This window comes from Convolutriloba macropyga, chromosome 2, assembly GCF_964194025.1.
Source record: "Convolutriloba macropyga chromosome 2, txConMacr16.3, whole genome shotgun sequence".
Lineage (NCBI taxonomy): Eukaryota > Metazoa > Xenacoelomorpha > Acoela > Convolutidae > Convolutriloba > Convolutriloba macropyga.
Window position 1 is genome coordinate 63,971,304 of NC_134469.1, and position 25,000 is coordinate 63,996,303.

Genomic DNA, 25,000 nt, shown 5'->3' on the forward strand with positions numbered 1-25,000 from the left:
AGTGAACAGTTTTTGAAAAAAATTTAACATTTCCTTGAAAAAAAACTTTAAGAGCTTTTCTTTAGTACCATATTTGCATTTCTCCCCAAAACATATCAATCGACCACAATTCTGCAATCTAAAAAGCATGTTGGCAAAAATTTCCTAGCCCCCTTTTCGTGTTTTGAAGCTATACTTATCTACGTAAAAAAATCTATCTGCAGAATTTTCACTTTAAGCATATTCTCATACACTCAATTCGCGCATAGTTGTCACAGTTACAACTTTCATTCGCTCATTTGTGTAAAGTAAATACTTTTTCATACCCAAATTTTTCCAAAAAATACCCGGTTCTGGCCAAAAAATAAAACTTTTGGCCAAAGAACACGCAATTCATTCCGAACAATTACCAATTCTGACAAAAAAGCAACATTCTGGCCAAAAATTAGCCAATTCATCCCGCTTTGGTTTATATAAACTAGATCTCTGATTTAAAAATGTCTTCGCAAAAAATACCCACATATTTCCAAATGTATCCAATCGTTGCCACAAAATAGCCAGTTTTCAGCAGAAAGTAGCAAATTTTAACCAAAAATTACCAAATTCACACCAAAAAAAGATTCCCAATTCTTGCAAGAAAATCTCAATTCTAACAAAATAAATTAAATTCGCGCCCAAAATGGCCCAAATTTTACCAGAAAATACCCATTTTTAGCTGATAAAAATCCAATTCCTAACAAAAAACTCAATTCACGCCGAAAAACTAAAAATAACTAGTTCTCACTGCAAAATTCGAGCCCAAAAAACCCAATTCTTACAACAAAACAGCCCATTCGAGCCCAACTATAAATAATTCTTGCCAGAAAAAACCCAATTTTTGTCAGGAATACTCAATCCGTGCAATGTTTTGAACTGTAACGCATCATTGATAGCGGCAGAAAATAAATGTATATCTGAATGAAAAACTGGAAAACGGATGTTGATGGAAATAAAAAACAAATTGGAGTTTTTTGGACTTTTTTTAGACCATTTATGTTTAAATGAGACAAAACACAAAAAGAAAAGAGAAAATCTCTCGGACGCAAACCATTTCGAAATTAGATCTTAAAAATTAAATGATCGGTTGAAAATGAAATTTCAGAAACGGAGAAATGGGAAAATAGAAACACAAGAAAGTAATCAAAATATGCATTTTTTAAAAAAAAGCCTTATGAAAGAAAACTACATTTCTGAATCAAAAACCACTTTAGTAAAATGACTTTTTTTCAACAAAATACTAATTAATTAAAAAGTTTTTCAAAAGCTGACAAATGCAAAGGTAGACAATTAAAGAACTATCAAAACATATGTTTTTGTTTATAACCTCAGGTAAAAAACGACATTTTGAAGAAATTTTTAATAAGTAAAACGACTTTTCCAAAAAATTAACTATATTAATAAAATTTCACAACAATCTTCAAAAAACTTGCAATTGGTAAAATGAAAAATCAAAACTCCAAAAAAATAAAATTAAAAAAAAACTTACGTAAAAACATTTTTGAAAAAAATATATTTTAATAAAGCGACATTGTTTTTCAAAAAAAAATAATATTAATGTTTTGCAAAAAAACCTCAAAAAATGACAAATGCAAAAAAAGAAATATAAAAAAACCATCAAAACGAACATTATTCTCTAAAAACTCTATGTAAAAAACGTTATTTTTGAATCAAATATCAATTAACTAAAAGTTCATCAAAAAATGTTCAGAGAAGAAAATTATAAAAAACGTTGTGAAAATCGTTGTTTTTTTCAAAAGCTGACAAGCAGAAAAATAAAAAACTAACAAAACAAAAAGGAATGAATATTTTGTTGGAAAACTTATATATAATAAATTTTATGAAAGCAAAAGTTCTGCATTTAGGTTTTATTAGATAGATAAAATTAGCTGAAGTGCATTAGAGCGGAATTATCACAATTGGACACATTTCCCATTGGGTAATTATGATAAGTGGACGCATTTCCCCTTAGGGTAATTAAGATAAATTGACAGACCTATTTTTCTCACTCTCCATTTTAGGTAATTCTTTGGAAAATCGATGAAAATAGGTTATACCTAATGTTAATACATAGACACGTCCCCCCTGTCTTGCTGACATGTAACTAGGATCCCCTCTGGGGGAGGGGCCGCTTATTTTACCTTTTTTCATCTGTTTCTTGCTGATACCCTAGTGATGTAAGATTTAAAGTTTCTGATAGCAAGAATTTTCAATAGTATTTTGCAGCTACCGCACATCATCATATCGGGAAACCTTAAAACTTTGTCAAAATTGATCATTCTGAGACCGCTTGGCTTGAATTTGATGATTCAGGTGATTGAATACCAAGAACCATACAAGACGCTGTATGACTACAAAGATTGCGTTCTTTAGTCGATGTACTCGGGTGTATACTATTGTAATTTCATTAGATATCTGGCCAGCAGCAGTGACCAGGTGGGAGTGCTGTTGAGGAACGGGGTGCACCACTGTGCCAGTGACATTGTAATGATATTCCTACTGGCACTCTACGCCTACTCCTCAATACTCATGCCCATCAATTGGCTCGAGATTGCCAGCAACGGATATGTGGCTGCCACTGATGTAAGTTGACACCCTACTCTTGTCATCAATTTGACATGCCAAAAGAGACAATAAAAACAGCAGGTTATTACTCAGAACCGGACGCACGTAGTCCAGAAATTGTAGTTTTTAAATATAAGAATTTGTCGGTATGTTCCTTTTTCAAACCTAGGAAATCGTCTTTATGTTCGTTTTCACACCGTTTTCGTCGTATATCACACCGTCAGTATGTTTGGTTTTAAACGTAAGAAATTGTCATTATATTCGGCTTCAGACCACAAGAGAGCATATCAAAACAACTTGAAAGAATCAAAAAAATTCGCATCAATGTTTAACAAGAAATTTATATTTTTTTTCGACTAATTTTGACAACGAGCTAAAGAAGAATTTTCAATAAATTCGCACATTCTTTTTCAAAATTTACGAAGTTTGCTTGCGTATTTCCTGAAAAAAATTTTTTAAAAACAAAAAACTTTTTATAAACAATAAGTTTTATAAGCAACAAATTTTGATAAGGAAGAAGCAATATTTCAAAACGACATTTAAAAGTGACATTTAAAACCAAACATACCGAACAATCCTTACGTTTAAAAAGAAAACAAAGCGAATCTTCTGCGCAACCAAACATACCGCAGCTTTGTCACGTTTCTTCCTAAGATGGAGCTGTAATTCACGAATCTGCTAATTCTGAAAAAAGATTTTCATCAAACTTTTCAAATATTGTTTTCATTGCATTTTTGTCTCGGAACATATGATTACCAATTATTGAACAGTGACTTGAAGAATACATACATACAGAAAAACAGCCTGAGAAAAACGCTATTTTGTTAGAAGAAAACATTAAGAGAAAATTCAAAAAAATTTAGCCAAACACTATGTGTTATTTTTTCGAGTTTTCGCGTCAAGATAATCTGCAGGAAATTTATTTTATGTTTAGAAACTTCAATCGTAAAATTCTGAAAATAGAAAGCTGTTTTTGACGCAAACTCGAAAATTTTGCTGATACTTCTACAAAATGGAAATAATTTAGAGGTTTTTAGAGACATTTGCAAAAATACAAAAAAGGTTGTTTTTCAATTTTTTTTAAAATATGAAAATAGCTAAGATCCACTTTTGAACAATGAACACGCCAAGCATTAATAATAGTTAGTCATATTGTTAAGACTACTATCTAATTATCTGTGAGTTCCCAACATGATTGCTCTCGATTAAAGAAAATAATTTTCTGAATTTCTTTTTCGAATTTTCTCTTTTAAATTTGTGACGGTTAATGACAAAGTAGATTCTGGTTTATGGTCAGACGCACACCGACAAAATTTAGTCATGTTTATTCAATTTTCTGTTCATCTCTAGACAATGTTTCTTGACTCATATCGAAATGTTTACAGATCAATGTACATGATAACTATCATTTGTTATCCTTTAACTAATGGTTGTATTTGATTAAAAAAAACAACTTTTGGTCATCTTAATTAACAGGCTCTTTCTCTCATGCTAAAAATTGTTCAAATGGGCTATTAAAGTGTTAGTTATACATTTCAAAAACATCTGGCTTATGGATTGTACCTGATAAGTCATCGGCCTTTTTAGTTACGTTAAAAAACATAACGCAAAAGGAACAAAAAATTTTTGATTAAAGTGCTAATTTATAAACAATACTATTTCTCTCCATCTTTGAAGAAACCTGGTGTCGTTTGAAGATTAAACTAAATATATGAAATTCTCAAAAACTATATAAAAACTTCTTTTTGTTGACTTTTTGATAAAGCCTCTTAGAATGAACATTGATTTCTTCATGCCTTATAAGATATTCTTAGAAAACTTTTACCTGAAACTAATGAAGATGGATGACACAAAAAGCTACAATCTGAGAACACTTTGAATAGAGAATAAACGAGACCCCGTTAGTCCATATTTTTGACTTAATAGGCCACAAAATGTAAGAGATAAAAAAATTTCAAAAACATAAAAATTGTTAAACAAACATTTAGCAGATTAGGGGAACAGAAAAATCTTAGAGTGCCAATGAAAAATGTTGTTAAAAGGACTACTAGAAAAGACAATTAAAAAAATCAAATGACAAACATCAGTTTCGACCGAAACTCGATGTCTATAATTAAAAATATCATAACGAAATCAAACTCGCCTCGAATAAAAACTAAATAAAACAAATTAACCCAATGTTCATTAGGAAAGATATGGCAACTGTGTTCAATGCAACTGGGTAACAGGTCGACAAAAAAGCAAAAAGGTGCGAAATTCAAAATTAAATTTAAAAACAATTAATTTCAAAGTGATCAATATCAAAAGATATTTAACAAAATTACTAAAATGTTCGTTTATATCTCCAAAGAAAGCATTTGAGACCTGCAACTGTCCAGTGTACGTCATACGAGTTAGAAAATTAAAAAATTCAATGAAAATGAGTTTAAAAAATATAATTAAATTTTGAGCAAAAATGGCAGGGAAGCTGTTAAAACGAAAATCTATGATAAAATAAAACATAAATCTTTTGAAATGTACAAAAATATAAGAATCCCAAGCACTTTATGTAATCCTGTAGTAACTGTAGTAACAGAGCCGAGAAACAAATTAGAAACCGTTATTTTGTTTAAATTATAGCTCACTAGAATTGTATTGTGAACTGTCCTTAAAGAGTCTAATAGACAAATCGACCAAAAAAAATATTTTAAAATTGGCGAAGTTTAAAAATCCAAATACACAAACATTTTCAAATGTCACAAAAAACATAGGGAAAAAAACATTTTCAAAAGTAAAAAAAACATTAGGTTGCAATCCCACAGGAGCTCAATTGTGCCTGCTATAAATGAGACAAATTCCCTAGACTGCAAAAAAAACAAACAATGCAGGCAGAAGACAAATTTTTACAAACAGTTTTGCGACACCACTATGGTGAAGACACTATAATTATAATTAAGATCTTATTTGCAGGAGCTGTAAGTCATCACTTTATTACTATCTGAACATAAACTTGTGAAAGGATTACTTAGAAATGACAACATAAACGGACCCCAAAAATGAAGTTTAGAGAAATCACGAAAAATATTTATGAAACAAAATGATGGAAGCAAGCGAGAAATATTGTTCAATCAACAAAAACAGGTGCGGCTTCTTGTTAGTCACATTGAGTTACACAGTGAAAAAATAAAAGCAGAGAAGGAGACAGTTGAAAAGTGAAGGCAACTAAAACAAATTGCTATAAATTGGAACCTTTAAAAAGATTGAGTTTTAAGTCCTCGAGGAGCAACTGAGACCTACATTTTTCAGGTATATTGCGTACAACAACAAAAGACAAACAAAAGACAAACAGGCAAAAAAACCAACCAATTGTTGACAGAGGACTGTGTCTCAGCCCAAAACCATAACCTATTTAACAAAAACGTTTAAAATTTTTAGATACGCCTTTTACTTTTCTCAACGCTGTGTATTATCCCAACGATGCTTTCCTTCAAGTGGACCTGTCAACACTTGCAAAATTCAACAAATTAACAATTGAATTTCAAAAATGAGCAAATATGCTAACAAACTTTTAGTATCAAAACCAAGAAACCATTACTTAAATATGAATGCGCTACAGAAATTAATCATCGCCCACAGGAAATGGGTTTCGGCTTGTTTTTTGTTAGACTATGCCAGAAGCTGGGGAAAATGAATAAAAACAGTCGCCAAGTTTATAAAATCAACGTTAATTTCTTAAAACAAACAAATTCAGTCATAAGAGATTTAAGATAACAATTGAAAGCATTGTCTAGGTTCACTAATTCCTCTTACTCAGAGCCACAAAAAACTATGAATATAACTCAGAAACCATAATATAGGGTCGTTAGGAATCATTTTGTGTAATAAGGACCTGTGAGAAAAATTGAGCCTTGATTTGAAATTTTTGTCTGTAATTAACATACAAAACTATAAACGCGGAAATATTTTTATAGGAAAAAGGCTGCTCCCCATTAAAAAGTAATTATTTTTTAAAGTACGGCTTCATGGTGAGATCAACATCAGCCCTGATGTTGATGCACAGCTAGGAATACTCTCAATTGTTCAAATGATTGCGAAATAGATCAATTTTTAGAAGAAAATTATTCACTATGTAAGAAGTAAATCAGAGAGCGAATATAATCGAGATTATATTTACAAAAAATGGCAATCATAATTCGGAAGACTCTTAAAGCCAGCAGGAGAACAATTAGCACTCTTTTTGAGATTTTTGAGATTTCGAAGAATATGACTGCAGTTTTAATGTGTCTACATCCAGCAAATTTAAAAAATGTGGGCTAAAAATAAAATGGGCCAAATTTTGAACAAAAAAACTCTAGCCAAATAAAGAAAAATCGGATCGAAAAATTCAGCGACCCTTCTCTGTCTTTAAAGATATAAGCAAGAACACTACCGTTAACAATTTTAACATACTGTAGCAAAATTGACGAAATTTTTGGTCAAAAATATGGAAAATGGGAATAAAAACAACGGAATATCGTCTACTATCTACAAATATTCAAACCTCGATAACTCCCTGTATACAACGAATATCAAATATTTTTAATTTTATATTGCACGCAATACGGACTTCCAAAAGATACCAATCACAACTCTACGATGATTATATCGATCGGACAAAACTGACCGAACAAAAAAACCCATTTGAGTATATAGTTCCTCCCCCCCTAAAGTGGGGCGAAACAATGAAAATTGAGTTTTATACGCAAAACTTCAAATTGGCAACCATTAGTTTCGTTGTGTCTGATATGTTAACTATTATATGGTCGTTAAAAGAGTTATCAATTTTGAAAAAGTTGGTTGTTTTCATTAATAACGACGCCTAAATTGTTATACTGTTCTAAATTTTTTGACAAAAAGATGGTCTGACAATAAAGTAGTTCTAGACAACATCAAAACACAGAAGCGTTAAGACCGCATGACGCGTAGAATACATAACGGGGAATAAAATAAATTTCCAAATTTTGGAAATGATAATCTTAACAATTACAATGTTATTGTTTTTTTCTTGTAGACTTTCTGAACACTTCTGTTATTGTTTTACAGTGACAAAAAGTACAGTATTTACTTTTTGTCAATGTAAACCAGTAACATAAGTGTTCGATAAGTCTTCGAGAAAAAAACAGTAACGCATAAATTTATCAGTAATTGCAATTTTTTCAAGAGGGGATCGTAAAATTTATTGTTCCGACCCCACTTGTGGGGGGGGGGGAGGAACTATATACTCAAATGGGTTTTTTTTGTTCAGTCAATTTTGGCCGATCGATATATTCATCACAGAGAAATGTTAGTGGTATCAATAAAAACTGGTCCAGCGTAGAATTCAAAATTTAAAAGAGTTTTTTGATTTTCGTTTTTTTTCCAGGAGTTATCGCGGATTGAATTTTTGTGTGAACACGGGTTATTTGTTCACTATAAGTGTGAATTTTTTTTAAATTAAGATATTTTCTATAAAAATGGTATTTGAAACTTAAAATTCTTGCCAAAAAAGAACCAATTATTGACTAATAGTTCAATATGTTCCGCAATGAGATTTAAGTAGGCATAATTAGTGCTTCGAGTGAGTAACAGCTAATGGCTGTTAAGACTTTAAAAATAATTATTCGAAAATTTTTTTGAGCATTAACCAATCATAAAATTATTATCGTGAACTGTAAGTCATTTTCTGTGATTACAGCACCCTCTTTCGTCCTACCATAATTAAATTTGATCTAGTTGGCGGTTTTATCTTCTAACTTTTAGTAATATGACTTCAATGACACAAGATTTCAAAAATGATTCAAATTTTTTTTGGATATTTCCGTTTTATTGGTTTCTTTTGAAATCTTATCATATTTCCCTAAAATTGACAGCTCCTATTGGCTTCAAGAAAACCGTCAATGGATCATATATAAGTTTTTCACAGAAAAGTTTATAGTTCCAAATGTCTTCGACTTTTTCTTCTCGCACTTCTCTACTGAATTTTTGATTTTTTGCGTGAGTTTATTGTTGTTTTCAAAGTCATAAGACTTGTTGTTATGTCTTATTGATCATCTACGAATGACTAACAACCTCATACTCCTATTGAAGCATAGTTGAGCTTATTTACTGACTTCCACTGAAATTTAATGAATTTAATGGCTGTTAAGAATTTAAAAATAATTTTTCGAATTTTTTTTTGAACATTAACCAATCAAAAAATATTCGTCAACTGTTAGTCAGTCTCAGTATTGACAGAACTCACCTACTTTCTACTGAAACAAAAAAAATTCGTTGGCGGTTTTATCCACTAACTATTGATTATATGACTCTAATAACACAAGAATTCAAAATTTAAAAAAAAAATGGAAATTTTCGTTTAATCGGTTACTTTTGAACTCTTATCACACTATCCAAATATTATACATATTATCCAAATATTATTCTATTCCCATTGGCTTGGAAAAGACATTCAGTGGATCACAGAAAAAGTTTTCAGAGAAAAACTAAAGGTTTAAATGGCTTGAAAATTTTCTTCTCGCACTTCTCTACTGATTTTTTTGGTTGTTGCCTGTCTTTGTTGTTGTTTCCATCTTCAACAACTTGTTGTAAGGTCTTGTTGAACAAATATAAAAAGCCAACAAACTTGTTGTCCCATGGGGGGCGTAATTTAGCGTATTTAATTCGCGCAAAACTAATGAAATTAATGGCGTTCATACTACGAGTTTTCTTAAAACTTTAGTGGTTCTTATATATTTGTTCACATTTGATTTTTTAAAACTATATTGATAAAAAATAAGAATCCCATTGCTGTTAAAAAATTAATTGAACATAGGAAAGTTTTTAGTGAAAAATTCATTTTTTAATGCTTTTGACACTTTTCTCGCTCAGTTTTCTTCCTGATATTGCTGTTTTGCCTGTTTTTTTCTTTAAGTAGCCGTAAATAAATGAGACGTCTCTTAGGTTTATGACTGAGGATTGAAACAATGATATTACCCTAATCAGATGGTCAGTTTATAGCTTTTGGTATTAAAGTTTATGATATACATTTTCAAACATTTTTCAAACTTTTCAATTTTTGTTGTTCTTTTCGTCAAATTGTAACTTATTTTCATCAATGAGAGGTCACATCCAATTTTTTGTATTCCAAAAAATATTATGTCTACGGATTTTATTTGTCAGCGATGCTCGGTTTGTTGGACAATATGCACTTTTATAAACGTTTTATGAGTGGTCAGTTTTTGCGCTTCTTTTTCTCTTCTTTCAGGACAACCGCGTAGTAACAGATCCAATGGTTTACAAATGTGGCCCAAATAAACTTATTTAATCCCTCATTATAATTCCGGCTGCAGCTGAATTAGTACAAATAAGAATTGAATTAAAAAGACATAATAATCAGATAAGAGCTAATGATTTTAATGGTAGCAATAGTTTGTGTTTTCGGAAATCGTTTCTAATTTTTTAGGTTTTTCATTAGTTCGTTTCTAAGGCTAACATTAGCCAAGGACAAGGCCTTTTCGTTTTGTATTAACTTTTTAGTAATTTATCAAGGTTTATTTAATTAAAGGCTAATGATTTTTAAGACTTGAATTTTCTTGGCTTAAAAGAATGTTGATTAATTTCTGAATTTCGCCTCATTGATTGTTCTCTTCGTTGACTTGTAACATAGTCTCATTAATTAAACTTTCCGTCCGCTGTGTAGATAGGAGAAATTAAATTTGAGTGGTTAAGGTTTTATCTGATTTATATTTGACGTTGTTACTATGTGCTTTTAAATTTAGATTCTCAGTTTTTGCCGTCAAGTATTTGTTTTCGCTAATTTTTTTTTGGTTGTTTTTTGTCTCGTAGTCTCTTAAGGTCAGATCTCATTGGCGCTGTAATAAGGCATGGCATTTTGTAATTCAATTAGTAGATAGGTTGCGTTATGATTTTTATAAACTCAAACATCTATTTTTGTTATCTCTTCATTTGATTGACAATTAAGTCAAAAATGTAGATGAGGTTGGGTCGGAACCATGTGCGAACGGACATTAACGAGCCGCCTTTTTTAAAAAATCAAGTGATTACTTTCAATTGCTTTTGCAGCGAAAAAAATATGAGATTAAATATACTTCAAAAATATTTCTTTTTTATAACGGGAACTTTATTCAGTTAAAGTACATCAAAATACTAATGTAGATTTGGGAATTTTTCTTGTGCATCTAAATTTTTGTTTTTAACTTAACATATTGCGATTTTCAACATAAGAGTTTTGCTTTGAAAACAGAAGTGATTCCAAACGACTGACTTTCGGAAAGCCTAACCCACAATGTGTGTTTTAATTAGGCTCATGCGAACTTTCTTACAACACTCTTCCATATTTTTGAGCAACTTATAATCAGAATATGATCAGACTGTGGACTCTGATCAAACTGCTAACCGAGTGCTAACCAAATGGTCTGTCTCATCTGAGGTCACTTGATTCTAGTACCCAATTTAGGGCTAAACCTCTCATATTTTGAAGATAATATGTTCAAGTTCAGAACTTTTATAAAGTTCGGGTGCTTTTCTTTGATCATTCTCTAGTGCATTACAAGATTAACTAATACTTTCTGTTGTTGACCCACCTGTATTTTTATCTATGAAGCTATTATTATATTACCCTACACTACCATTGATAATGTTACCTCTAAAACAATGTTACTTTAAATAAAATTGTTCGACTAGTAATTCCTTGCTGAAACAGATGGTTGCTTTTAGTTGAGAATTGAAACAATTATGTCGCATGGTTCTTGTAAATTTTGGTATCTATTGTTCATCAGAGATAACACCAAATCAAAGCTAGCTAAATGAAACGAACGCTCAGCTAGGTAGATGAAGCGAGGTTTGGTCGAAAAAAATTATACAGAAGAAACTAGAGAATCTTATTTGTAAAATTTTTGATGGAACTTTAGCTGAAAACTGGTATCAAAACGTTCAAAAGCACTCTTGCATCCTTAGAGGTAAAACCAAAAACCCTATCTTTATGATATTTAATATAATTTTTAAAAACAAAAGTGGCGAAAGATTGCGTAAATGAGCGGAAAATGAGAACAGAAAAAACGGAAATCAGTCAAATGTTCACAAAGCATTAGGCCTCGATAACTCGGTGGAAAAAATGAAACTCAAAAACAGCTTTTTAACTATATAGTACATTCTGAATGGGCATTCTAATGATACCACCCACAGCCCTCAACGATGAATATATCGATCGGCATAAATTGACTGAACAGAAAACTCATTTGAGTATAAAAAATAAAATAAAAATAATTTGTTCCTGCGTAATCGCAGCGGAACAGCATTAGGCCACAGCGGCCTGTTCTCAACTGCCCTTTTTCTTATTTTCCCCACATTTCAGACTGTTTTTTTTATGAGCATCATTGCTCTTTTTTTGGTGACGATAGCCACTTTTTTTGCGTCTGAAACTTTCACGTGGTACCATCATTGCAGCCAACTTTGGTCAAGCTATGGTCAACCTGCAGCTATGGTTAAGTAAGAGCTCATCCTTACACAGACAGCTTCACTGAGACAGGGGATTGAACTCCCAATCATTGGCGTGTGAATCACACACCTTACCTCTCGGATATCACGCCACAAATTCCTCGCTAACTAAAATGGTTCAGAACAATTATTATGTAAAAGTTAAAAGTCGTCCATCTGTCTGCTGGTTGCTACAAAATTGTTTTTATAGAATTGGCATGTTGAGAATAAGAAACATAAATCAGAAATAGAAACTCATTTTTTTAAGGAAAAACGACTTTTGCTTCCTCTACAGCCGCTTTATGCGCGTTTCAGTGAATTTTGGGGCTATCAGAGGCTTTGCGAAAGTAGTCCTTTCGATCACCTCAAAAATATTTCAAAGACCATGAAAACAGAGATAAAATAAATGATTTTAATTTCTTTTTGAAAAATTAACAAACAGATCCTAACTAAAAGAAATACAATGAAATGCTAAACAGGATTGAAAGCATTTAAACAGTTTTAATTTAGAATGAAGTGAACGAATTGAAATTAAATCAAGAAAAACATGCTAATTCTACCATTAACATTCCTTATGAACCATGGTTACTAGCATGTTGGATCACGAGACGTACACATCACGGGACTGGATGTTTTATTAGGTGAACCAGATAGTGGTGTGTAAGGCACTGGCATGTCTGTCTCTGGTTGAGACTGTGTTCTCGATGGTGAGTCAGTACGGGGGTGCCTCCTTCCGACCTCCCCATGGCTCACAGGACCTCTCCTCATACTGTTCCAACATCACACGAGTCAGACGACACACATTTACCTTTGGAAAAATAGGCAAGGCCTTATTTATACAAAGCTACCTTTTACGTAACTCACGAACGATTATTTGCTTCGCCAACGTCCACTGAGCTTGTGAAATGGGTTTTACAGAAAACAAGTTTATAGCAGCCTCATTTTTTGATTAATTTCCTTATTTTCCGAAAAAATATTTTATAGTAAGTTCTTCATGACTATGCCAATTATAAGAGCTATTTAATCATTTTTTTTTCTTCTGGTGTCAAATTCTGCTCGTCAACTTTACGTAAGTTCTAATTCAGAATAAAAAGCATCAAATTTTACTTGATACACATTTTCAAATGTTTAATTTATTGTAGCTGACTACAGTGTGTACGCTTTTATTATCAGTCTGCTAATAAAGTCTCAACAAATAGAGGGGCTAAAGCCCGGGTCGAGGTGTCACCGCCATTCAACGCAAAATTATGTAAGATAAGCGGTGAATCCGGAAAATTTTCTAAATTAAGCCGTGAATGCGGTGAAATTACATAAATCAGGCGGTGAATGCGGTGAAAAAGCCTTTATCGCCTGGTAGCGGTGAAATTACATAATTTCACCGCCTAATTAAGTGGTGAAATTACATAAATTCACCGCTTCAAAAAAAGTGTCCAAATCATGTAAGATGAGCGGTGAATGCGGTGAAATTGCATAAACTCATCGCTTAATATAGTGGTGAACCTCCATAAATTCACCGCTGAGATAGAAAACGCTTCGAATTGTCTCTTGTTCAACGAACTTAAGATACATTTATTAAAAGACGCACGGAAAATTTACCCGCGAATAATCGTACATCTTTTTGAATCTTTTCGTAAGCGGTGAACTTAATTAATTTTTTCACTGGAGTAAGCGGTGAACTTAAAATAACACTAAATTTCACCGCTAAAATTTGTAATTTCAAAGCTAATCTTACAAAAATTCAACGCGTATGTTTTACAAAAAGTAGAGTGAATTTTTTTAAATTTCAAAACAAATAAGCTACATTGCAGTGAGAAAAGGCGCAGTGTAAGAAGAAGTGGCTGACATGCAGGAGGTCCGAATGTCGTGACCGTGCAAGGAGGATAACTTTTATTACGTGGTGAAATGTTGTGAATTTTTGTAGGTTCGCCGCTTACTCTAGCAGTGAACTTACATAATTTCGCCACTTTCACCGAATTTCACAGCAAATTTATGTACGAAACTTCCGGTGAAAAAACTGTTTTTTCACCGCTTATCTTACATATTTTTCCAATTTTTTCTCGACGCGGGAGTACACAAATTTAGATATGCAAAAATCCCTGTTTGAAGCGTAGAGGGATGGAATCAGTTATTTTCAGGGCATCAACGACCCAACACACTCATGTCCAGACAATCGTTCATCAAAATTTAAACTTGATTGCCCCAATAAAAAGTTTAATTTCATCTGAAAATCGTTCTTTTTGCTCGTAAAAATTTACATGATTTTGTCACTGATTTCAACAATAGCTGTTATCAACCTGTAAGTTTGACATTAATGATTTCTGTAAATAAACGCATAAAAGGTCCCCCATTACTAATTGGGGAAATAGAAACAAAGGGCAAATAGGCATTTATCAATCAGATAACAATTGAGATAATTTGGTTTCAAAATTTTATCTTGACAATTTAATGAAGACATCCGAGAAATCAGTTTGAGGCTAATTGAAGCTGTTCTAACTGTTTTCCAAAAAAGATCTAAGTTTAAGATTTTTAAAGTAATGTGTGTACTAAATTGTTCTAGCAGCCAGATTATTAATACGTTCAAACGTGCTATCTGCTTTTTTAATCAACAATTAGAACAATGAAGAACTTTTGTCTATTTAAAAATCGATTAAATTTTTGTGATATCTGCTTAGTTGGCACTCTCTCAAATTTTTTGGTAAATTTGACCATTAACTGACAAGATTTTCAAGTAAAGTAAAATAAAAACAAATTTATCCTGGTTTTTCTAAAAATTGACTGCTGTTATAAAAATTCTGAGCATTTGTGATAATTTTTGCTACATCTGTAATTCAAAGCTGTTGAGCTGATTTTAAAGTTAAATGTCACTTTTCATGCGAGAAAAAAATGAAAAATTGGAAAAATTAGGAAAAGTAACAACATTGTACTATTTTTTGAGTATCATGTATGCTTTTCTTGTTTCCATTCAGTCTACTTTCCCTAAAGTATGCAGCTTCTTTCATTAATTTCAGTTCCCTTATTTTACAATTTTTGAAGCTTTATACTATATCAGATTGCCATTAAAATACTAAAAAGATCCTAAATTAAAAATTAGGGGGCAAAGAATGTTTTAGAATCATGCTCCTTGCCTTTAAAGCGACTGACCTTTTTGATGAAAAGATTTAAAACTAAAATGTTTCCATTCCATCGGGTGGAGGTGCTACCCTAGTCCAGACTTCGTTTCTAAAACGTAATAAAAATGCAGGCATGTTCAGTTGTCGGCAGAAACAACATGTTCAGTTTTGAAACGCAAAATTCTTCCCGTATGTTTCATTTCAAACCGTAGGAAATCCCAAGAAAATGACTTTTGTACTTAATTTTTCATTGCCATATCGAGATGCAGTGGATTTAATTTAGTGAACTGTTCTATACATGAGCTTCAAATGAAAAACGATCAGTTTCCACTTTTTCAAGAATTTTTTTTAGAGATATCACTTAAAACTTCTGCAATTAGGAAACTATCATAACAATTAACTATACTATAATTGAGTAACTCAAACTTTTGTATAAAAAAACCGATGACTGTGTGCGTTTCAATTCATATATATTGAACTCAATAAACCGAAAATACCTACAATTCCTAACGTTTTAAAACCAAACATCCCCAACAATTCTTACGTTTGAAATTGAACACAGCGAATCTGGTGAACCGAACGCACCAACGATTTCTTACGCGTTAAGTAAGACCAAACATTTCTTACGTTAAAATACTGAACATACCGAATCTAAGAAACTGACATTGCCGAAGTTTTCGTACCTCCCTGACCAATTATACTGACAATTTCTTAGGGTTGAAGCCAATCCTACTGAACAAACCGAACCTACGAACGATTTGTTAAGTGGAAAATCTAACACACCGAACATTTCGTACGTCGTGTTGTTCAATCTTCTGGACTATGGCGCTGTTAACAGTGGCTGAATAATGGAGGATTTACATAGTAAGGGGTAAAAAAATCACAACAAATTCACAATTATCACAATAACAAATACCACTTCAATATAATTATCGCACTCAACAAAAAATACGGTATTTAACACTAAAAATATAGGCAAATTGTGGCGAAAAAGAAACACTGCTTTATTTTTATTTTGGTAACACCTAGACCTGGGCGATTTTTAATAGGAGAATCCACTGCATATTTATCAGCATTTAGCAATTGTGTTTCTTTTCAGTAATATTCAGCGGGTTCTCGTGCATAGCTGCAGTGGTTTCCATGGCAACAGCCCTGAAGACCCGCTACCACATCATTGCCAAGCCCCAGCAGTGGAAACACTCGATAGCTGTCACCTTCGACAAGGAGTACTACCCCCGCATGATCAAACAGCTGTCACTACACATGGTCACGTGTCTGTGGATTATTGGACATGTGATTGCGTACTACTCTGATACAGCGTATACGCTTTTCTACCAGAACATTTTTGTCTTTCTCCTGTCTCGTGTTATCATCACTGTTGCCCTCAATTTGTACCAATTTGCTTTATAATTCCTCCATCTGGTTCATTTGCCCCGTTCCCAAAACTGTTGCACATTTCAAACGTATCTGTGAACAATTTCATACAAATATGGACAATGACAATGGTTAAAGAAGCATAATAAGAATTGGGACAAACCGTATCATTTAGAATATAGCTTTATTAGAATGTTTAAATATCATTATGGATATATAGTCATATTCTACCCCGGAAAATAAAACTGTTCCCCATATCCTAATAAAAACAATATTTGAGAAGGGAGCATTGTAGCTTCTGTTCATTTAAATCCTCCAGGCCCCCTCCTCCCTATAAGTGAAAAAATAGAGTTTGAAAATTTAGTTTGACACACATTTCCGTGTTTGAAAGATTCGTGTGATGAGATTTCAATTTTCTTATCTAATGGCATTTTCACCGAACAAAGGTCTGTATTTATAGTATGGCTTTTATATAATGTGGGCGTACGTAAGAAAGAAACTATTTTGTAGTGTTTTGAAGAAGTTTTAATTACGTAACATTTGGCAGCATTCCCCATTATTACATAATCTTTACCCTTATTTTTTGATCAGATCGTGCAAAAAAGCAACCTGTCAAAAAGCGTCTGAATTCATCGTACTCGCTTCTGATTTATTCTTTTTTGTGCTTGAGCATTTAAACTGCTACAAGGCTCGGTAATGTGCGTTCGCACTTAGTGTTCCGACCTCGCTCATAGTAATTTGTCTTAAGTGCAGACTGACAAATAAAATCATTCTGACGCATTTGAGAGCCGATGTTACCTGATATTAATGAAACTACGAGACAAAACAAGTTACAAAAACAACAAAAACTTTATTCCCGTCTAATTAAAATCTATTTAAAAAAATTGCTCAAAAAGTCAGAATACATCAGTTGAAACCTGAACTTAAAAAAATCAACTTGTACCCGCCTCAAAGCAGATGTGACATTTCCTAAATGAGAGTTTGAAACAATTCAAGAAAAAACAAGAATAAAAAAGGCAGAGTCAACCATAAGCTGTCAACAACAAACACTAGTTAGTCTGACTTAACTCCATCGGAGCCCCTGGGAGCATTCGTTATTGAAAACTCAAATAAATAATGTCACCCTGGAAAACAATGGATACTTGCCATTGATAACATTAGGAGAAAACAAAAAATCACTTAACCCAAATAGTTGATAATTCCAATCAAAATTCCAAATCTACTTTTTTATCAACGATTAAAAACTCAAAATGGCAACAGATAATACATACTGGGATGAGGTAACAAGTAGACAAACGAGCAAGTTTGAAAATAAGTTAATATTTTTGAAAACATTTTCAAATTCGAAAAAACCTTTAGCACACAACTGAAAAAAACTCGAAATGCTCTTGTAAGTAGCTATAATGGGAACTATTGAGATCTTTAATTTTATGGAGTTTGTCATATGACTTTGATAGAAAGTGACATGCATCTAAAAATCAAGTTTTTACTTTAAATTTGCGATAACAGCGTCAACGTTGTTAAAACCATGAGCTATTCATTAAAGCCATTATATTTCATTAAAGACTCTCAATGCCAAAAATACCAAAAACCGTCATTGATGTTGCATTACGACGGGAAACTAAAAAATCAGCAACCCTAAATAGTCAAATAATTTTATACAAATATTAAATAGTAGTCATATCACAGAAGACTTATGCAAACACAAAAAACGGAGCCACAACAAAAAAGTAATTTTCAAAAAAACAATAAAAAATATTTTTCTCGAGAAAAAAAGATGTCAACAGTATATGTGTATGCATTAGAGATTATTCGGCAAATGGTCAGAGATGAAGTAAAAAATTGCAAACATTGAAAAAATCTATAATTCGAATAAATCAATTTTTATTGAAAGCATAATACCAAACTAAATTTTCAACATCTGTTACTTAGAAAAAATCTTGTTCTTTCGAAGCCAATTCTACTTCAAGTTAGTGGAGAATAAGTCTCAAGACAACAATTTAATAACAAGTACAGATAGACATCACAATTCCACAAACAGTGTTATTAAAACATATTATTGATGGCTTTAAATCCAAAAGTCATCATTTGAACAGTTTACATTTGTTTAATTGAGGTTTTTTGTGAACATCGTAGGACCTTGTTTCAAAAAGGATAATCAAAAAAGACAACAAAAAAAGTATAACAAGCAAGGAGCAGTATCAAAAAAAAATCTGAAAGCACATAGCGTCAAAGCCTTAAAAAATCAGTTGCAACATGAAAACAGTTAAACGATTGTTGTTTGCTCCGCCAAAAGTGGATTGAAAACTTCCCTAACAAGGTTAAGCAATTCACTGAAGTCAAAAAAACAATTGTTTATGTCTTCCAAAGCAACAACTGAGACCTTCTGTTGTCCAGATATGCGTAATAGAACTGCGAAAAGCAAAACACAAGCACAAGCAAAAGCAACAAAATCATTTAAATTTTGAAAAAAAAATGGCCGTTTGCAGGAAGCCGATAAAACCATACGCTGTTGAAAAAAGTTTTTTTCCCACAAATTAGGATTTTTCAAACGTTATGTGATCTGTTATTGAACAATCTCCGAAATAGGCAAATGTCCAAAAAATGAAAACAAAGTTGTTTAGAACAAGTGGTATTGAAAAAATGAAGCTATTTATTTAAAAAACTCCAGAATTATTTAATTTTCAATCACTTAAAAGGAGATGATTTTTTTTACTGAGACTAAACACGGGTCGACTGAAATTCGAAAAAATTGGCCAAATTCAAAAGCTAACAGATACTTTCGTAAAACAAAAATATTTAAATATAAAAGAGACATTAGACGTCAACTGAACACATTATACTGGTAAGAATATACCATTCTGGGAATTCAGGAAGCCCACTGGATCTTTTTTTGATGTTCACTCATGAGATTTCAAACGGACAACCAATGCTGCAAACATCAAAACGAACAACGAAACTCAAGAATTCGTTTTAATTTTAAGAGAACATTTTTTGAAGTCATAAAACTATGAAAATCTCTCTGAAAACTTAATATATGATCTTGGAGACTCCTTTTGACAAGAAACATCAGTAGTTAGTAGTTGAAAGCTGATGGGAAAATTTTGAGGTTTGTAATAATCATACGAAATTAAAAATTTTGCAAATTAGTTTTTAAAAAGACTTTGCCTCAATAGAACTTTGATATTTTTTGATTGTCAAAAATCGCGAAGAGACTAAACTAGCCTTGGTAATGCGACGCCTTCAATATTAATTATTATTTTTTTTTTCATTTGTTGTGAAGATAGATAATTAGGCAACAAAATATCTATTTATCAAAAATGAAAGTTTCCTTATTCGTAAAGATTGTTTTAAGATTGTTTAAAGCAAAAAACAGGCCAAATTTGTTTTCCAGAAAACTCGTAAGAGAAAGGAAAATAGAACTAGACTTATTTGAGTTGTTTCAAACTTCTGTCAGCAGTTTGAGATCTGTACCTGCAGCAATTTTGAAAAAGGTGAGTGAACCATTTGTGCCATTTTTGATAAAAAAAAAGACTGAATTTTGAAAGAAAGTCAAATTTTACGCTCAAATTGTCGAATCAAAAGTGTCAACAACCCTCCTCTGAGTCTTTAGGCGAACCAATTTTTCTATTGTTATCAAAATTAGCGAATTTTAGCAAAATCAACGAAAAATTGAGCAAAAACTCTTTAAAAAGTGAATAAAAACATCGGATGTCATTCCAGTATTCAAAAAAATTTTGAACACCGATAACAGCCAAAAAACTGATATCAAAATTCCACGTTGTACGTCTTATGGGCTTCCTTATCAGTCACAACTCTCTACGATTAATATATCGATCGGCCAAAGTTGACTTAAAAAACCGATTTGAGTGTCGGAACAATAAATAGTTTAAAGTATCGAGGAACTGTACCGTTTAGAAGATTAGTACAAATACGTCAGACAACATAGACGCTACCAGGACACTGTTGAATCTATCTGGTTCACTTTTGGAAGAGCACCTTTTGGAAGAGTTGTGCATTTTCCAAAGTTGTTCAATGCTGTGTTTTTGGAGAAATTATTTTCGCACAGAAAATGGGAATAACACCTGAAAAAATATATTTCATTTTTGCAAAGTTTCTGAGTACTAAAAAAGTTACCTGAGCAGCTCAAAGCTGTCGGTTATATCCTTTGTAAAAATTTAGATAAATTAGAAGAATAATTAGATTCACTTTCTTTCAAGCTTCGGATTTCCTCAACTAATTCCTTGTTTTAATACAGCCAATTTTTTAACAATACTCTGATTTCGATATTGAGGGAAAATTTATAAAGATAATTGTTCCTTCAGAAAAAAAACATTTCCGGTTTCGGTTTCGTCAAAGCTTTTGTCAGTTCAGAATCAATTAGGGAATGAGAAACTGTTTCGAATGTGTTTTTTCCACAAAAATTTTAGTCACAGTTTTAAAACTTCATAGGCATAAAGTTCCTCAACAATCCGTAAACCAATATTCCGTACTGATCAACCCACTTTATGTAAAATATTGAATATTTTAAATCGTTTATAACTGATCCTCGAAGATCCGTAAGAAGCAGAGCCCAGGTTTTTGCCACAGAACTTTCATTTTATTGAGCAATAACTTCATCCATTAAAAAGTCATTCTTCGAAAATGTACGACTACAATATTGTCATAATTGAAAGTTCTGAAGTTCTAAGACTAATCGTTTTGCATAAATGGCTATTCTATGACAATTTCCATAAATGAGAGTTCGATGTGAACTTGTTCTCTATAACATACTCAGAAGGGAAACACCATGAGTACAGTATAAAAATACTGAGCTGCTCCTTGACCCAGAACGCTAGAAGTTTATACGACTGATGTTTTGCAAATTTTTGGATTGTGCACTGGTATGTTGATGCATCATACAACCTTGAAACTTGAGAGATTCGATTTTGTAGAAAAAAATAATGTTGATGCACCTGGGCACCCAGCAAAAGTTAAGCGGACTCTCCCGTGCAGCATAATTACACTGAGAAAAGGAGATCATGGAAATTATTTTTTTTGGTGGTGGATTGCCCCTTTCGAATAAAAATAAGGTTTTGATTAGCCCAAAAATTAAATAGGGGGGTGGAGAGGGGGGTGGGGGGAAGAGGGGGGTGGGGGGAAGAGGGGTTGGGGGAAGAGGGGGGTGGGGGAAGAGGGGGGTGGGGGGGGGGGGGAAGAGGGAGGGGGGAGGGGGATGTGAGTCGTGGCTTGAGGAAAGCAGATGATAATAATAATATAAACCAATCAAACTTCGTTTGTAGTATCAATATAAGATAAACATATCAAGAACGGTTGATAATGCAGCTGATGTTTTTAAATACCCTTTTTGAAAGTAGATACCCATTTAAATTCAATATACAATTCTTGCATACTCTATGCACATTCTATAACTTGCCATTGTTGTTTTAGATTATGAAACAAATAGAAATCTTAACTCAACTTTCTATTGAGCTGATATGGTTGAAACTTAGTGTAGTTTAACAAGATCTTGATTTATCAAGAAAACGTTACATGTACAAAATTGAAAAATATTTTTCCTGTTTATATTGAGTGACGAAACGGGTTTATGTTATGTATTTTTACTATAGTCAATCCAAATTTGGCACAATTTAAAGAAGAAAAATACACTAATCAGGGTCTTGTTATGATACTTCGAGTATTGTGAGATGTCGTTAGATTTTGCATGACTCTAATGTGCATCAGAATTTGTTTTACTTATCACTGAGGTAGTTTTCAATTTAATGTTAATGAATAAATTGACCTTGTTTTTTCTCTAAGAGTTCAAAAGTTAACAAATTGTACCCACGCAGAGAGTAGAGTGTGTCTACTTTATTTACATTCCAGCCTAGGTATACGAGCGGAGACCGGCCGGTCAGACACTCAAGGATCTCGGAAAAGGGTTCCAGTGAGGCCTGAAAAACGGTAGTCTGTCATCTACGTCTCTTTTGTAAGATTTTTGCGATACTCTTGCAAAACTGTTGCACTATTACTCACCATTTTACAAGATTCATACAAGAAATTGCGATATAGCCGTCCATAATTCAAGCGTTGCAAGACAATTGTCGATCTTACCAGACTGTTGGCAGATAAGCGTCCAGCTCTTGGGAGAATATTGATAGATATGCTTTCAAACCTTACCAGAGCCTTGCGAGATATGCGTTGCAACTATTTCTCACAGTTTAACTCGACTGAACACTTTTTTTGTTAATTGGTCTTTTCATCAAGTTATTGCTGGAAGATTGATATAAAAATTTCTGTTTAATGCAAAGAAATTCATTCAAAGGGCTTAACTGGATAAAAAAACTTCTCCTTGAATAACTTAGCGTTAAAAAGTTGAGTTTTAGATCTTGTAAGACTAGTGCAAGACAAGTATCGAGATGTTGTATCCTAGAAGATTAACGTCATTTGCAAGAACATGCGAGATCTTGCAAGATAAACGTCGGTGAGAACTTAAGGCCAAACATTTTAACTAGTTGGGTGTAATGAGGGCCAATTCTTGAGTATAGTGAATTTCGGTCTTTTGGATTTCGAACCTATGGTGCTCGACCGAAGTAATTTTGATCCGAGTGATCTGAGTTCGTGGATCTTGGTCTTGGACAAACAATATTGGGACGAAGAGTTGAGTGGTTACAATCACTATGATGTCTTCTGACTTGAAGCAGAAACTCAAACGATCCATCTGTTTTCAAAACAGGGCATCAAAATAATAAAATTTTGATAACGCTATCCGACACAGAACTTCCAAGTTTTTTTGCATACACTTAGGGATAATTACATACAATGTAACTCATTCTTTTTGAAACAATTCTGGTAGGGGTCAGTAAATTCGGTCTTCATATTATGCTTTATTTTGTTCAATTTTCTTGAAAAGAGACATCACTCGACAGGTTCCGACCTATTTGAATGTCTCTCAAATGCTGATTGTACAAATCCATGGTGCTTTTTATGCAGCATTTGGAAAGTTCAAATCTAATTTATTTTCTCTGAGAACACTATTACCCTAAAACCCTTCTTAAAATATCACAGGGTGGACTGGCTGTCTACCCGTACTGAACTCTAAGTGTAAATCAGTACTACGCAATTGTAAATGCAAGACATCCATGTAATATATTTGACTCGCTTTCTCGCTGGAAATTCGCTTCTTTCAAGCATATATTAAGGGGACAAAAGACTAATTATCAACAGTCATGGTGGCACAGTAAGGAGAAGGATCGCCTAGTTCGCGAGAGACCGTGTTAACACTCCCCGTACGAAACTTTATTTTTACAATTAGCCCAAGTCTGACCATTGTAAAAATAGACTGAACGCAAGTCTGACTAGTCAAAAAAGTGACATGAATCAGTCTATGATTCAGTAATGATGAGGAATTGCATTTATACTGGCCCAGTACTGAAACACCCTTGGAATTAGGTACGGGTATCTTCCTAGATCTTTCAAGATTCCAAAACATCTTACGAGATTGCTTCAGATGATTGCCAATCTTGCATGATTTTATTTTCAAATACACAAATAGGTACCTGCCAAATCTTGGTTATCTTGGTTATCTTGTAAGAACTTGTGAGACGCTGCAATTTTGCAAGATTTTGCAGGACAACTGGTTATCTTGTAAAATTATCTGACAAGCTCGCTCTGGTCGAGTTCTGTCCTCATCACTTCTTATTGTTGCATCTCTTATGATTTTATCTTAACGGACTTATCTGATATATAAGTAAGAGATCAATTGAAGCAAAAATACATTTCAAAAATTTTTGCCAAAAATAAGTAAACTGGTTTTCGTCGCGGTGAATTTCTTAACCTTTGAAGTCATATTTTCTCTGTTTATGAATTTTTGTATCAAAATGCTAATTCAAGATAAAATTTTACGAAAAAATATGGAACAACATAGAGATCCTAAAAAGCAAGCAGTGACTAAGAAAAATGTTTTGGTCTCATTGGCAAGTTTACAATTTCACGAATTAGAATTTTATAGGAGAGCAGTTCTTACTTTTTTTTTAGTTTTTTTCAAATATTTATGGGTTTTCTCATTTGATTTAGAGACAAGGCACATTTTATATCAAAGTTCCATTAAAACAAAACCCCATTTGCGATCAAAAGAGGACAAATGAACATTCATTTTGTTTTCAGGGAATCATCGCTCAATGTTTTTATGGCTTCAACATTGTGTTTTTGTAATTTTTAGTTAATATTATAAACCTGCCGCATTTTTGTTGTAGCTCTGGTTAACTAAAATCTGCTTCCCATGTAGGGTAACTTTCTAATGCTTTGAATGCCTATCTAATGACTATAAAGACTTTAAAGTTTTTCGAAAAAAAATTGAAGGTTAACCGCTTCTAAACTCATTTCAGTGATTTTTTAGGCCGGTCCCACTAATGAGACCAACCTACTTATGGCTAAAATTTAATTGAAAACTATTTTGATTAGAATTTTTTCTAATGCTGGTTTCA

At 32.7% G+C, this 25,000-nt stretch overlaps 2 protein-coding genes across 4 annotated transcripts in view; both read left to right on the forward strand.

The window, feature by feature from the left end:
• LOC142335401 (uncharacterized) overlaps positions 1 to 17,183 on the forward strand; it is a 19,314-nt gene extending 2,131 nt beyond the window's left edge. For both annotated transcript variants that reach the window (XM_075383870.1, XM_075383871.1), the window contains exons 4-6: positions 2,427 to 2,598; positions 12,693 to 12,873; positions 16,261 to 17,183. In XM_075383870.1, coding sequence (XP_075239985.1) covers positions 2,427 to 2,598; positions 12,693 to 12,873; positions 16,261 to 16,571 — 664 coding nt within the window. In that variant the 3' untranslated portion in view covers positions 16,572 to 17,183. The remainder of the gene's footprint in view (positions 1 to 2,426; positions 2,599 to 12,692; positions 12,874 to 16,260) is intronic.
• LOC142335402 (proteasome maturation protein-like) overlaps positions 1 to 25,000 on the forward strand; it is a 517,526-nt gene that overhangs the window by 284,350 nt on the left and 208,176 nt on the right. The window lies entirely within an intron of this gene.